This window comes from Oreochromis niloticus, linkage group LG3, assembly GCF_001858045.2.
Source record: "Oreochromis niloticus isolate F11D_XX linkage group LG3, O_niloticus_UMD_NMBU, whole genome shotgun sequence".
NCBI classification, from domain to species: domain Eukaryota; kingdom Metazoa; phylum Chordata; class Actinopteri; order Cichliformes; family Cichlidae; genus Oreochromis; species Oreochromis niloticus.
This window is the reverse complement of record NC_031967.2, coordinates 43167721-43184116: the sequence shown is the minus strand read 5'-3', so window position 1 is coordinate 43184116 and position 16396 is coordinate 43167721. Positions and strand designations below refer to the sequence as shown.

Below are 16396 nucleotides of genomic sequence, written 5' to 3'. Positions count from 1 at the left end.
TCACTTTTGTTCATTTTTATTGTGACAAAAACTCACTTGAGCAAAAGATTAAAAATCTTAACCAGAGGATTTGGACTGGTTTTTGGTCCATTTGTCAAATTACAGTATATCAAGCAATACTATGAATAGCAGAGCTAAACAATGAACCAATAGAACAGGTGCTGAACTTTAACCTTCATGAAATGTAAGATCACATTTTCCCTCATACAATTAATAGAATAACGTAATAAATTGAACTGAACTTTACTGCTCTGGACTGAAAATTACTCACTTGAATATGGATCCTCCTTTAACTCAGATGTTCAGCAATGACTCACGGTTTTCCCACATTTTCTAAGTATGAACATTTTAACCAGTATGAATTCTCATGTGCTTCTTTAATAGTATCCTCTGGACAAACCTTTCCCCACAGATGCTACAAGGATAGGGTTTCTCACCTGTGTGAATTCTTACATGACAGTCCAACTGTGATTTCTGAATAAATCGTTTCCCACAGATGCTACAAGGATAGGGTTTCTCACCTGTGTGAATTCTTACATGACTGTCCAACATTGATTTCTGAATAAATCGTTTCCCACAGATGCTACAAGGATACGGTTTCTCACCTGTGTGAATTCTTACATGACAGTCCAACACTGATTTCTGAATAAATCGTTTCCCACATATGCTACAAGGATACGGTTTCTCACCTGTGTGAATTCTTACATGACAGTCCAAATGTGATTTCTGAGTAAATCTTTTCCCACAGGTGCTACAAGAATACAGTTTCTCACCTGTGTGAATTCTTAGATGTGTAGTCATTAAGTATTTATTCTGTAAAATTTTTCCACACATGTCACATTGTACAGACTTGTTCTTTGTGTCCGTTCTACTTTGACTCGATGACACAGGAGTGTTGTCTATTCTCTTTCTGTGACGTCTCTTCTTCAGCTCTGCATTTCTAATAGATCCTGAGTCCACATGCTGATTTTTTTTATGGTCTTGGCTCTCTGCTTCAGGAGAGCTGTGAGAAAGGAGCTGCTCACTGTTTGGTTCTGGTTCACTGTGTGCACTTTCCTCACAAGCGGATGTCACCATGAAGGCATCCGTCGCCTGCTTCAGTCCAAGCTGCTCTCCCTTCTGATTGCTGCGGAGTTCCTCCTGTTCCTCTTTAATCTGTGGAGGCTTTGGGTCCTCCTGGTCCAGACTGCAGTTCCTCTCCTGGTTACAGACCTCCTGGTCGGTAAAAACCTCCTCTTCCTCAAAAGCATGCTGCTGTTGGACATCTGAAAGCACAAAAGGGAAAAAATGATAGCAAAACAAACATTTGAGAAAATGTTTACTGGTCTGAACTATTAGCAGGTCTCTACATATTGAGCATGTTGCTCACGTATACCACTGAAATATAAAGTGTAAAATCTGAGAGATTATTCGGGCACTGATGCAAATGTTTAGTTGCTTATTAGCAAAGTTCAAAGTTCAGCTTCATATGTAAAAGTCTTTGATGTATGGAATAAATAGATGTTGTTTTTTGTTAAATAAATGTGGATGTCTGGATTTGCTACAGTAATAAGAAGGCATGCTGGGGCACAGCTCTATTACATAGTGGTAAATGTTTTGGCTGTGCTTGAAATGCCATGAAAACTCTCTTCTTGTCTGATAAATTTCAGTTTAGAAACTCTGAATTCAATATTTTCAAAAACAGAACAGAAATATTTATTCATACTTACCCAGACCTGTAAACTGTTCAAATCTAACCATTTCAATGCTGCAGAGGAAACATGTAATTCTTTAACTTAAAACTTGTGTTGTTGGTTTTGTGTCTCTGTAGATTTTGTCTGAGCAGTGGGTGGAAATTTGAAACTCAGACATTTCACGTCTTTCATTCTGCTGCATTTTTATGCACTAATTTTCTCCTATTCTGCATGAGTTAATGATGGAAATGTGTTTATGTAAATGAAAACAGAAAATCAGAAAATGTGGCTAGGATTTTACATCCATCCATCTATCTATTCTCTTCCACTTGACCTTATTAGGGTCTGGGGTGATGGGGGGGCTGGAGCCAATTCCAGCTACCATAGGGAGAGGCAGGCTTCACCCTGGACAGGTCACCAGTCTGTCGCAGGGCCAACACAGAAAGACAGACAACTATTCGCACTCACGTTCACACCTATGGGCAATTTAAGAATCACCAACTAACCTAACCCAGCTGTCTGCATGTCTCTGGAGAGTGAACAAGGGGAGAACATGCAAACTCCACACAGAAAGGCCCGGACACATGGTGGAGTCAAACCTTGTTGCTGTGAGGCAACAGTGCTAACCAGTGTTGACTGTTCCACTGTGACGCCTGTGAGTCATATTCACTTTTATTAAAACATCAGAGTTTTACATACCTATTCTGTGTAACTTTATCACAGGTTTCCAGATGGTCTCCATCTGTCTGAGCTGCTCTTCATCACTCCAGACAATAATGCCTTCAGCCTCCTGCTTCAGTCCAAGCTGCTCTCCCTCCTGACTGCTGCAGAGTTCCTCCTGTTCCTCTTTAATCTGTGGAGGCTCTGGGTCCTCCTGGTCCACACTGGAGTTCCTCTCCTGGTTACAGACCTGCTGCTCATCCAGACCCTCCTCTTCCTCACAGTCATGTTGTTGTGGGAGGTCTTGAGGAAAAAAGAAACAGAAGAACAATAATCACTAATGTGTTGATACAAAAAAATGAATTTTTTAAAGCATGAATCAAAACTGAATAAATGGTGATCATCCTGTCATATGACCCATTATGAGCCACAGACACACAACAGCTCAGGGAAATAGTTGTGCACACTCACAGCTACACGCTAACATGTTAGCATTGAAGCTCCTCACTGTGAGCAAAGACACAAAGTTCACCAAACTAAACTGCAGGGTGACACCATGAAAACATCAGTGTGTGAAATCCTTCTTTAAATGAAGCTTCACTTCAACTTCAGAGAAGTCTGTTAACAACTTGTTAAATGTGTTTTCTGCTGACATCTAACTAGGGGCGTTTCTCAATATGCGTACTTGTGCGTACTTGCGTTCTCGTGTACTCGTGATACGTCATCAGTCGGAGACCAAGTACTGTTCCAATTCGAAGTACGCATCAAGCCGAGAACGCGAAAAAGTCCCGGATGTGTTCTCGCTCCGCCCGTTTTATCGAGCATGCATCGGTGTGGACTTGGTACAGCTAAATATCCCAGAATGCATTTCGTCCAAAACTCAACAGCGGACTCCCGGCACATCGTTTTCAACCCCCCCCCTCGCGGTCTTCTCACTACTCAGGTTAAAGAAACCCCAGCAGCTGTCTATAGTATTGAGTGTCCACTAAAATAGAAATAAAAGTGTTCTAACATCTCACCTGCTTGTTTTTATTAAGGTATGTACACGTATGTACATGTACACTATTTTTATTAATAGAGGTTTCACTACTGAGGTTAAAAATGATATATAAGTCACTTAGATCACTTCTAAATGTTAATGTTTGGTTTATTTCAGTGTTTTATTTGTTCCTGAGTAAACCGGTTTGGCTGTGATTAAAGTTAAGCTTCATAACATGTTACTCACAGTTAAATTAGGAGGGGACGGCAGTAAAAACTCTGGACCTGTGACATCATCACGTACGCAGGTGTTCCAATTGTACATATCGCGAGTCCGTGCTCGCGTTCTCGGCGGGTACGTACTCACCGAGAACGCGAGTACGTACTCACGTACTTGAGAATTGAGAAACGGCCTAGATCTTTACTGCACAGTTTCAGTGTTTACAGAGGATCTAAAACACTGACGCCTGATGACCATGGACCTGCACCAGTCCAACATAGTCCATCACTGGACACTGACCCACAGCACTGTTAAATACCCAGTTTAACATCTTCTAGTAAAGTCAGTCACACTGAAGAATCTGAGCTTGAACAGCACAGAGTTAAAAACATGTCCATACCTATGATGTGTGAGTTTCTGTCGGGTTTCCGGCTGATATCCAGCAGTCTGTGCTGACGGTTGATCTCCTCCTCATACTGGACGATGGTTTTTTGAACCTCTGAGAAGATTTCTTCACAAACAGCAGTTAGTCTCTCCTTGATGAACTCTCTCAGATACTGAACTGAACTCATTGCTGCTTCAACAATCAGCTGAGCGGATCGATACAAGCATCGATACAAGCATCGATAGAAGCGATACAGACGTTGGTGTCAGATCCACACTGACGTGAGGGGATGGATACTTTAGTTTGTGTCTCTCCTCTAAGTTCAGTTCGCTTCATCAACAGCAGCCATGTCTGCACACACACCGCTCCTCTACCACAGTAGTGCTGTCCTCCTCCGTTCTTCTTCGGGGCTTGATGGCGTTTGACAAATCAGCTTACAGGTGCATTAATCCCACCTCCTGGACTGGAGTGTGAACAGGAGAATAGCAGGAAAAACAAGTATAATTATATTCTTTCATCAATCTTATAATTCAATAGTACAATTTACCATTTACACCTAGATTTCTGAGTTTAATGAGGAGTCTCTCTTTCCAGTACATGTTGTCTGGCTGTATTAAAGAAGACAGCTATCATCATTTTCTTATTTGTTTGAGCTTTCCTGATTTCTGATTCCAAACATAATAAAGTATCCATCGTCCCTCTTTCTTTATGAAACCCACTCTGATCCCCAGAGAAGAGACTGTTAGTATCTAAAAATCAGCTTCATCTGTTTTCATTCTCTCCATGGTCTTCCCCAACAATACGATGGGTTTTTAACTAGTTTACTGTTGTCTTTAAAATGCACACTGGAATCATTCAACACGTTTATGTGAACGCATCAATTTACTGGAAGATTTAATTACACACTAATCAATATTACAAACAAATAGTACATTTATTTAAATAACCTCAAAACATTTCTGACTGTGTGTTTAAATGAAATAAAGTCAAAGGTAAGTCAAGGTCTCCTCCTGACACTGATTTTCTTTCCACACTTCTGGGTTTTTAGCACGGCCGTCATCTCTGCTCTGTTTAGCTGTTACAGATAAATGATCAGACTGTGCATCTTTACTTTAAGTTCAGCCTTTTCTTCATCATCAGTTGCATTTATAACACCTGCTGTCACAGCTGACAAGCACATTATATCAGTAACACTCTGTTCTGTGAACTATTATATCTTTTCCCCTCTCATCATTAATACACACCATATTATTACCTTATGGATCAGGCAGCAGGTTATTGAGTCGTGTGTCTTTACCTTGCTGAACCACATCCACATAGTTAATCGTGAGATAACTACAAACTCAAAAATACGTCTATATTAGTACAGTCAGAGGGGGACTAGTCCATTGTTCTCCTCACAGTTTCAGTCTGGTAGAGAAGAGTTTCTTTCTCGATCCCACAAACAGCACTGTGAGTCTGTCTGCTGCACAGAGCCGACTGGAGGACCTGTGTCTGTCAGACCCCGACACAGAGCCCAGTCGCAGCTTTAAGATCTGCACTCAGTTTCCTCATTTCATACACTGATGTAATCACAGTGATTTTAGTTAGGGGGTTATTTATTTGAATTACACTATCCAATTAAGTCAAATTTTATGTTGTTAGTTGTAAATATCTGGATGGATATTATATTTTATTTTTTATTCTATTTTTCAGTTTTATTTTTCAAGATTTGGTGAATTTACTTTTTTTAATAACTTGGCCAACCCCTTATAGTTTGGTTAATATTGGCAATTGGCTGAGAAATCAAATCTCAGGACATACCACATTTCACGGATCACATTAACTCGGTGGACCGACACATCAAATTCACCAGGGAGGATATGAAAAGTGGCAGGTTAGCCTCCTTAGACTGTGAGATTTCCATCAGTAATGGGGGACATGTAAAAGCTGATGTGTACCGGAAACCTACGCATATGGATCAGTATTTAAGGTTTGACTCCCATCATCCACTGGAGCACAAACTGGGTGTCATCAGGACGCTACAACACAGAGCGAACACCATCCCCACTGACACAGCGGCCAGGGAAGCAGAAGAACAGCACATAAAGAAGGTCCTGAGTAAATGTGGTTATCCCAGCTGGACTTTTGTCAAAGCTGGAAAGGCACCTAAAGAAAGCTCCAGCCGATCCAGGAGAGAAGGACAACCGCTGCTTAAGCGAAAACTTGTAGTGATCCCGTATGTGTCAGGAGTATCGGAGCAGTTGAGACGCATTTTTTCTAAACACCGGGTCTCTGTGGCTTTTAAACCCCAAAATACGCTGCGCCAAAAATTGGTCCACCCCAAGGATCGGGTCCCCCGACACAAAGGGAGTGACATAGTGTACGCTGTTAAGTGCCAGGAGGATTGTCAGGATTTATACATCGGGGAAACCAAACAACCTCTGGCGAAGCGGATGGCACAACACAGAAGAGCCACCTCGTCAGGCCAGGACTCTGCAGTTTATTTACACCTACAGGCCAGTGGACACTCTTTCAACGATGAGGATGTACACATACTGGACAGGGAGGAACGCTGGTTTGAGCGCGGAGTCAAGGAGGCCATTTACGTGAAAAGGGAAAGACCATCTCTGAATCGAGGAGGGGGCCTAAGGGTACATCTTTCGCCATCTTACAATGCTGTGATTGCAGCCATTCCCCAACTCTCTGTGAATGGTACACATGGTTATTGATCAGTGGGTTTTGGTCAGTGGTTGTTGATCAATGGTCATGAGAATTTGCATAATTATGATGAAGGAAATGACCTCCCAGCCCATTGTTCCTTCAGTGGGCTGGTTTCAGTCATTATGCAAATGTACTGTTTATAAGATTGGGGAAACCTGCAGTCAGCTGAGACTGAAGAAGTCACTTGGATGAGCGACGAAACATTTCTCCCACAAAACGCTACGTCCAGATGAACAGAATCAACTTTTGGAGATTTACTTACCTGGATGATTGAGAATGCATCAAGACATTTGTGAGAAGTGTTATTGTCATATTTGATATAGGCTACTCTGCATTTATTAAGGCTGTTGTGTTTTTAACATATTTTAATGCTTTGTATCTTGTTCAATTCAATCTGAACAAGCACCTAAAAACAGTTAGTGATCACTGTCGGCCTCTATTGGTTTTTATTACCACTGTTCATTTTAAAGCTCAGTTTTTAAACCCTTACGATGTAACTACTAGGGGTGAACCCGAATACGGTATTCGGAAAGGCGTAACGTGTTTTTTACGAATACTTATTTCAAACAAATACTTTAAAAAATATTTGTATTCGGGAACAAGAAAAACTTTATATCAGAAAGCTGAGTTTCCTTATGAGACCGCAGTGCATGACCGGATGAGTGAGTGACGTGTGAAAGGGGTGACTTGACACAGGCTGCTGCACACAGCAACAGAGAAAGCTCGGCTGAGTGAAGAAAGGCTGAACTGCATCACTATTTTTGTTGCATAGATTTTTTTGTATCTTAACTGGGTTCCAGAGGTAGTTTATAACTTTCACGAAGATTGGGGGATTATCCCATTGCGCTGCACTATTGACACCTGCAGTCGGGTGCTCTCATGTTCGCTCTGTTTAAGTAGCTCTGTTAGCTCAGTAATTTAGACAATAGGCTGTTGAAAGAGTAACGTTAACGTTCTATTTAAAAGGATAAAACAATGCTTGTGTAGTTGTGTCAAATTGTCTGCACTTGTGGGAGTGATATGGTACGTTTAAGTTAGTTTTGCAGACAGCAAGATGTAGCCTATAGGCTAGTTAACCTTAGCATAGCTTCCCATCATTCATTAACTTAGCTGAAACTCCCCACATGGATTTGGGCAACCAAATAGAAAAGAGTGTTGCTGCTGCTGAGCCATCTCTTGGTCCCCACCAGCAAGAAAAATTTCTCAAGTTCTGTGTGGAAGCATTTTACAGCCAGTGCTGCAGATGAAACCAAAGTGATATGTAATGTGTGCAAAAGTCAAATCAGCAGAGGCAGAGATGTCAAACATCTGTCAACATCTGCTATGCATAATCACATGCACTTAAAGCATCCTCTCCTGGTACTGTCTGCCAACTCCACCCACAAGCACCAATTCATCATCACAGCCATGTTCTGCCCCTCCAAGTCAGTTTCACTGTCTGTTCAGCGTCCTCCAACAAGGACGGGTGGTGGGGTTCATAATATTCACGATGGTAATTTATTAGTTGTTGGTTTAACCATGTGTTAACTGTTATGTTATTTTCTTTTCAGTGGCGTTCCTTGTTACATGTTCATTTCCAGAGAAAAGACACAGGCAGACTATGCTAACAGAATGTGATGTTACAGCACTAGTGAAATATTAATGTGTCATATATTTGTTCAAGATGTATTTCTTTGTTATGGTAAAGAAAATGAAAATCATGCTGTGATTTCTATTACTTTGTGTATATAATTTGGTCTTTTCTACTGATGTAGGCCGGAAATAAATACATAATATCATATTCAGTTTAAAGGTTTATTTGCAAGACACAAAAATAGTCAATATTGAAAGTTACAAATTGAAAGTGCATGAAACGAATTCAAACGTGGTGCAGATGTGTGTCACAAGTTAATCTGGCTGTAGGCTCTGGCACTTGGCCACAGGTGGCGATAATTGACTCGACTCCATTTGAGTCCACACAAAGTAAATTGCACGCTTTACTTATGAAACGAAAACGCGGAACCTTTACTCCTGCTGTCCTGTGAACAGCACCGGCGTGGTGTTAATTATTTTGCTGTTTTCGCGATCGCCTCGTGCATGAGAATATCACCAGGTAAACTCGCAACATTTTAAAATATTTTGTTGTTCAACAGCAACAAGACTGACGGAGTGTGTTTGAGGTAACCTCACAAGTGTCACAGACAGGGGCGGATCTAGAAGGGTGGCATGGGGTGGCAAGTGCCACCCTAAAATGATCCCTTGCCACCCCAAGTGCCACCCCAGTTTTGCATATGACAGTGTTGTTTAATAAATTAAGATAGTATTAACACTTTGAGCGTAGTTACAGTCAACAGTGAATATAAATGCTAAAACTGAATATATTGCATAGTGTTCCCCCCTGCACCATTAACAAATGGTTCAGCCCATAGCAGGACCGGCTTTTTTCTTGTTTTCAGTAGTGAGCAATGTTTATGATTGTGCCAGAGCACATTTTGAACAACACCATGGGAATTTCGGATTTTGCACAGGTGGTTGGATGTTACACTCTGGAAATGGAAGGAAGGTGAGTGTTATTAACCCTCTGTGGTCCACGGACACGCTGCACCTACAAATCACATGACTGATCTAAGCTGACATAGCAACAAGCTGCAGCCACACAGAGTCTCTATTTCAGCCCACACTGAAAGTTAAGACTTCAAAGTTTTTAAATTTTAATTACAGGCCAGTAAATCCAGAGTTATGATAATATATATAAGCCACGCTTTTTACTAAATACTGTCGTCACGTTTTTGTGTGTGTGTGTTTTAAGCGTTTTCTAAGGACAGCGCGAAAACAGTAAAGAAAGGGGGGGAAAAGAGGCTCCTCTTTCCTGTCGGTGGAAAAATGCACCATGTCGACCAATTTAAAAAAAAAAAAGTCAACATGTGGAATTTGGTTGTTTGGGAAGAGGGGAGAGTTTTGGGAGTGACGGTAACGGCAGCGAGACAGAGCGAGCGAGTGAGAGAGAGAGAGAGTTTTTAGATGTGGGAGATTTGTGACGTTTAGTGTGGAGTGTATACTTAGTGTGTTGTGTTGTCTTGTGTAGTTGTTCTGTTGTGTAGTCTGTTGTGTAGTCGCGCTGGACGGACCAATCGGTGGCCGCGTTACAGGACGCACTCGACGACGCAGACTGGGACATGTTCAGGAACAGCTCCGATGATGACGTCAACGTGTTTACGGAAGCGGTGGTGGGATTCATCGGGAAACTAGCGGATGATACCGTGGAGACAAAGACCATCACAACGTTTCCCAACCAGAAGCCGTGGGTGGATAAAACCATCCGCGACGCTCTGAGATCCCGCACCGCTGCCTACAACACGGGACTCGCGACGGGGGACATGGACCCGTACAAAGCCGCGTCTTATGACGTGCGGAAGGCGGTGAAAGAGGCGAAGCAGCGCTACGGGAGGAAACTAGAGTCACAACTCCAACAGAGTGACTCTAGGAGCCTGTGGCGGGGATTAAGGACAATAACGGACTATAAAGCACCAACAACCGGTTTGACGAACGCGGACGGGACTCTGGCAGACGAGCTGAACACTTTCTATGCTCGCTTCGAGGCTGCAGCTAAGGACTACAACGATGCTAGCGCTAGCGGCGCTAACGGCTGCAGACAGGAAGATACTGCCAACACCGGAAACGTGCTCGTCATCTCTGAGCATGACGTGAGGAGAGCCTTCAAGAGAGTGAACACCAGGAAAGCAGCAGGACCAGACGGCATCCCAGGTCGTATCCTCAGGGACTGCGCATACCAGCTAGCACCTGTGTTCACTGAGATATTCAACATCTCTTTATCTCAGTCGGTGATCCCCACATGCTTCAAGGAGTCCATCATTGTTCCTGTCCCGAAGAAACCCCACCCTGCTTCTCTCAATGACTATCGCCCTGTAGCCCTCACCTCAGTAGTGATGAAGTGCTTTGAACGCCTGGTCAGAGACTACATCATTTCTTCACTACCAGACACACTGGACCCACTACAGTTCGCTTACCGTCCAAATCGTTCCACAGACGATGCCATCTCTCATCTCCTCCACACATCACTCACTCACCTGGACACTAGAAGGGGGAATTATGTTAAAATGCTCTTCATCGACTACAGCTCTGCATTTAATACCATAATCCCCTCCACACTCACCACCAAACTGGAGCACCTGGGACTCAGCTCATCTATGTGTCAGTGGATCTCCAACTTCCTAACTGGCAGACCACAGGCAGTAAGGATGGGCGGACATGTCTCAGCCTCCACCACTCTCAGCACTGGAGCCCCCCAGGGGTGTGTTCTGAGCCCCCTGCTGTACTCTTTGTACACATATGACTGTGTGGCCACTACCAGCTCCACCACCATCATCAAGTTTGCTGACGACACCGTCGTGGTGGGCCTTATCTCTGATAACAACGAGACGGCCTACTTGAAGGAGGTTAGGAATCTGGAGACCTGGTGCCAGAGGAACAACCTCCTTCTAAACGTCAGTAAAACAAAGGAGTTGATAGTGGACTTCAGTACTAAGCAGGAGAGGAACTACCAGACCCCCGTCATCAACGAGTGCCCAGTGGAGAGAGTGGACAGCTTCAAATACCTCGGAGTTCACATCACGCAGGACCTGTCATGGTCCTGTCACATCAACACCATAGTGAAAAAGGCCCGACAGCGTCTCTACCACCTCAGACGCTTGAGAGACTTCCGACTGCCCTCCAAGGTGCTCAGGAACTTTTACACGTGCACCATAGAGAGCATCCTGACGGGAAACATCTTAACCTGGTTCGGGAACAGCACCATGCAGGACAGACGAGCTCTACAGAGGGTTGTGCGATCAGCTGAGCGCACCATCCGCTCCGAGCTCCCTGACCTGCACTCAATCTACAGCAGGCGGTGCTGGACCAAGGCCAGGAAGATCGTGAAGGACCTCAGCCATCCCAACAACGGACTGTTCTCTCTGTTGAGGTCAGGAAAGCGATTCCGCTCCCTGAAGACCAACACAGAGAGACTGAGGAGGAGCTTCTTCCCGCAGGCGATACGGTCTCTCAATCATCACACCACCACATAGAACGGACCCACATATATGGTTCTTACACACACACACTGGACAGTCTGGACTTTGTTTACACTTAATCACTTTAAGCATATTTGCACTGCACAAGACACCTACAATGTGGTTTGCACAACACTGGACATTATATTTCTCCATTTCCATTTAATACTTGTAAAATGCTGCTGTTATTGTATATATATTTATATTTCTTCATACATTCTTATATATTTCTATACTGTGTATTGTGTATTTTGCTGTACAGTTATTTTATTTTAAACTTTAATTCATATATATTTTATCTTATTCCTTCCCAGCTAAATTTACCCTTCATTCTAATTTGTGTTGTACAGTTATTTTATTTTCAACAAATTCATATATATATTTTATTTTATTCCTTCCTAGTTAAATTTACCCTTTTTAATTTTCATATTTATTTCCTATCTTATTCATAGCCCTTTCTTTTTTCCTTAGGTCACGAGCAGTTGTGTAAGCATTTCACTGCATATCGTACTGTGTATGACTGTGTATGTGACAAATAAAAAATTTGAATTTGAATTTGAATTTGAATTTGAATTTTGTTTTGTGTGTCAGTGAGGGCACTAATGAATGTCACTAAGGCACATTTGCAACGTAAACACTGTCACTAAGTAGAAAACCAGCGGAGTGATACACCTGCTGTTGTCAGGCCTGCAGGTTTATCCCTGTGCTGTTCTGTCTTTTGGTGGACAAACTTTTTTTTTTTTTTACTGGCACACATCATTTGTGGGGCATCTTATTGTGACACCTGATTGTTCTCTCATTTTAGTTTTAATAATATTTTTAAACGGTTGTACAAAATGAAAAAAAAAACGGCAGGAGTATTGGCTTCATTTTTAGATAAATAGTTGTATATGTTTACAAAATGCACAATTTATATTTGCATTTCAAGTTATAAAAATTTACTCAACATGTCTGTGAGTTGCTTTTTTTTTACAGTAAAAAATACTACTAGGATTTTAAGTTCTTTGTGTGACTTCAGATCAGTAATACTAATGCAGTATGTCAGTGAAAAAAAACAAGTAAATTCAGTTGAGCTGAAAAGAATGATACCAAACAAGGCAAGGGGGGAAAAATCAAATGAAACAATCTGAGGGTGAAATACAAACGTAAACTCAAAAGGAGTCAAACATGGCCGGTTGTATCTCAGACCTCAGTGGGTTAATCCAACAAATCATGAAAAATTAGGTTTAAATTTTTGTTCATGACAGTGCAGATTTCTGACATTTTGTGTAATTTAAGCTGTAACAATTTGATTGTTTTCTAACAAAAAAAAAACAGTGAAACTTAAGTTAGACTTGTGTTTGTAAATGAACCGCCCCATGTTGTGTAGCTTTCTGGATTTTATACTTATTGGGCTACATGTTTATTTATTATACAGGCTATACAATACATAAGATCAAAACTCACATGTTTTATGTAACTAAAGTGTGTAATTATGTTGGCTACAGACAATAATTAAGTTATAGACTATATTTATATGAAAAACATGTATACTTACTGCATTTGAATCATTTTAACCATATGTAACCACCTGTATATGTGTTTGAGGGGGGAAAAAAAGGCTTTGATTTTGCCACCCTATTTGATTTCTTTGCCACCCTCATGCCCAGTGGCGTGTCTAGAAAATTTTTGTTGGGGGGGCCAGGTAGGGGCACAGATTTGGAGAAGGGTGGCAGATGTAATTGGCAGATAATGTTAAAAAAAAATAATCTACCAACCGTTAACCATCATTCAATAACCCTGTAAACCTAATAACTGAATCTGCTTTTGACTCTTATTAGAATGAGATTTTAACCACTACGGTGCAAAGTTTTTAGATACTGCATTGATGAAGTACAAGAGATACAATCAGTGCTTTGTCAGTGTTTACTCAGCATTCAAGGACAGCAATATTTGCATAGTATTTTTACTAACATATAATGCACATATGTTTTGGGCAAAAACATTTTTGAATATTAAAATACAAACATTTTTAACATACAATTGCCAAATTAGCCAATGCAAAACTTTATCTGCCTATTAAAAAAAGAAGAAGAAAAAAACAAACTGGTGTTTGATTTTGAAACAGGAAAAAAGTGGGGAAACAAATGAAAAGACTAACATTTGAATGAAACCTGAAAGCAAGTAAATACTTTCTATGCTGCCTTATGGTAAACTTTGGTAATACTAATGTATAAAGAACAACACTGGCTGATGATGAAATACAGTCAGCTGGCATGGTGACACTGCCAGTATTAACCTGCAGGGCTGGACTGGGACAAAAAATTGGGCATTTTGACTACAGACTGGCCCACCAGGTATTAAAGCCATAAAGCCTTTGAATGAAGACAAACGCTGTTGTGACAGTGATGTACACGGTCTTGTTGGTATATGTATGATTTCTATCAATTTTACGTCAGATAAAAACTTTGTTCGCAAGATTCAGATAATTATTTAATAAAAGCTAGATATTTTAAATGAGAATAAGTAAGAAAAGTATTTCTTTGTGTCCCCCTTTCCCTGTTAATGCCCTACCTGGCTCCCTGGCATAACTTTGCTAGACCCGCCCCTGCACAGTTACCAGCTGTCAGCTACGTAGAAAAGGATCCTGGTGTTATTGGTCTCTCAGAAACAGTTCATACCTTCCCTTCAACTCATTCATGTCACCTAAAAGGTAAACCTGTTTCTCCATCACCTGTTCAGCTCTGATGATTCAGTAAGAACATCTCCTGGTTTCATCTGCATGTTTCCCTCTCACCACATATCCAAACCGACATCATGACCAGCAGCTTTACAGCTGTGGCTCCAGCAAACATCAGCTGATACTAGAAATTAATATTAAATAAATTCTAACAACAGCTGATCAAGCTTAAACGTGCTGCTGTTGTTTAGCGCGACATCCGCTGGTTTCCTCTTTCTGGCGCAAAGTGGGCAATAAACAAACAAAAAAGAAAAGCCGATCAGCTGATCATTGATCAGTTTCATGATTGAAGTAGCAACAGGAGAGAGAGGGGAGAGAATGAGAGAAGAGGAGGCAGCTGTGCAGCAAAGACACAGAATAACTCCAGCTTTGTGTCTTTTTCATTATAGCTTAAGTACAGGACAAACTGCGTCTCTTCTCAGCTCAATACAAAACCTGTAATATTGTCTCTGAATGAGGGACCATTTCATTTTTAAGGAGCCGTTGGCAACTCTACTAACTAACCTTATGAATAAAATAAAGTTCACCATCAGTAACATCACAGCATCCGCCCAGCTGTATAGAAACTCCATCATGCTAGCTAGTACGCAGTACGAGTTATTGTAACTGACTGTAAAAAGTCAGCACAACGAAAATAAACTCCACCTAAACTTGGTTTATATCTGACCCAGATAGACTGCAGGTCATAACTTCTTACCTGAAGTTCAGTTCACCTGACAATCGGACTGGCGGCTGCCTCGGGTCTCTCCTCCTCCTGCCTCCCCTTTCCCTCATCCACCTGCTAGCCGCTGTGGAAGCTCCGCCATGTTAAACTGTTAATCTTTCGCCGAAAAACTGTTTGTGGTGCTGTCTTTCGTGCTTGGCTCTCCTACCTTTGCTAACATGATGCTCATAGCGCAGAAGCCGATGCTGCATTCACTTACACTCGGATATCTGAGCTTCACTGTGAAAACATAATCGTACATTTCATATTTCATTGGATTTTATTGTTTTGGCTTCGGGGTGGCCAGTCTGGTTGGGGGGGTGGCCTGTGCCCCCCAGGCCACCCCGCTGGACACGCCACAGCTCATGCCACCCCAAGAAAATTTCTCTAGATCCGCCCCTGGTCACAGATGAAATATTTGGCGTTTTTTTTTTTTTTTTTTTTTTTTTGCTGGTTTGTCGGTAGCAGCTCCTGAAAAGCAAGTCTACCACGCATTTATTCGACCAACGCCAGTTAATCTGGAACACCGGCCCAGATTTTAGCACTCTTAATCTCCCTACAGGTGTATTTATCAGTGTTGTAGCTGAATCTGGTTCCACTCACCGAACGACGACCGTCTGAAGACGATTTTATGATCACTTTAAATCCGTCCTCGTGTCTCGTTGTCACGGTTACACTGCGCTCACTGTCCGTTTCCTCCACATTACAGGTTTACTTTCACTCTGCTTGTTGTTCTCCTTTTCCGCTTTGTTTTTATCTTATTTCACCTCTACATCATCTTTCCCGCCATCTACTTCTGTTCTCATTTAACTTCCGTCACTTCGCTCTGCCGCCTGCTGTCCATTCATAGACTAACCGGCCAACCGTCGCCCTCCCCCGCCCGCTCCTGCTGTTGATACAATATTTATCACAGGTCCTCCATGCATTCTCCTGCTGGATATCGTTAAAGAAGGAAGAGCAGGAGTGTTTAGAAGCAGAGACAGTAACATAACTCATTATATTCCTAATATTGTTCTTTGAGCATTACTCTTTCAACACATCAGTGACAAAAATATATAAAGCTGTCAAATTCTTCTAACCTGAAGGCTGAATCATCAACAGCAGAGTTTGGTAACAGTATGAGGACACTTTTTGGTACAGCATCAAAAACTACAGCAGATTCTTTTGGTTTTATGGATATTTTTGAATTTGTCCAGAAATTCTTTGTATGATAACAAAAACATTATAATGGATGTCCTTATTGTTCCATATTAAGTATGTATGTGGGGAATAAAACAGTTCAAATTAGGTGCTTGAATATGATTCAT

The 16396-nt window shown here is 41.7% G+C and overlaps 1 protein-coding gene across 1 annotated transcript; it reads right to left on the bottom strand.

The window, feature by feature from the left end:
* On the bottom strand, positions 1-15903 carry LOC102078841 (zinc finger and SCAN domain-containing protein 31). Its single transcript, XM_019363397.2, has 4 exons — positions 15693-15903; positions 3932-4379; positions 2373-2636; positions 1-1265 (listed from the first exon to the last, which is right to left on the bottom strand). The coding sequence occupies exons 2-4, from the start codon at positions 4101-4103 to the stop codon at positions 349-351; spliced, it is 1353 nt and encodes a 450-aa protein (XP_019218942.1). The 5' UTR covers positions 4104-4379; positions 15693-15903; the 3' UTR covers positions 1-348.
* Positions 15904-16396: the final 493 nt, after the last annotated feature.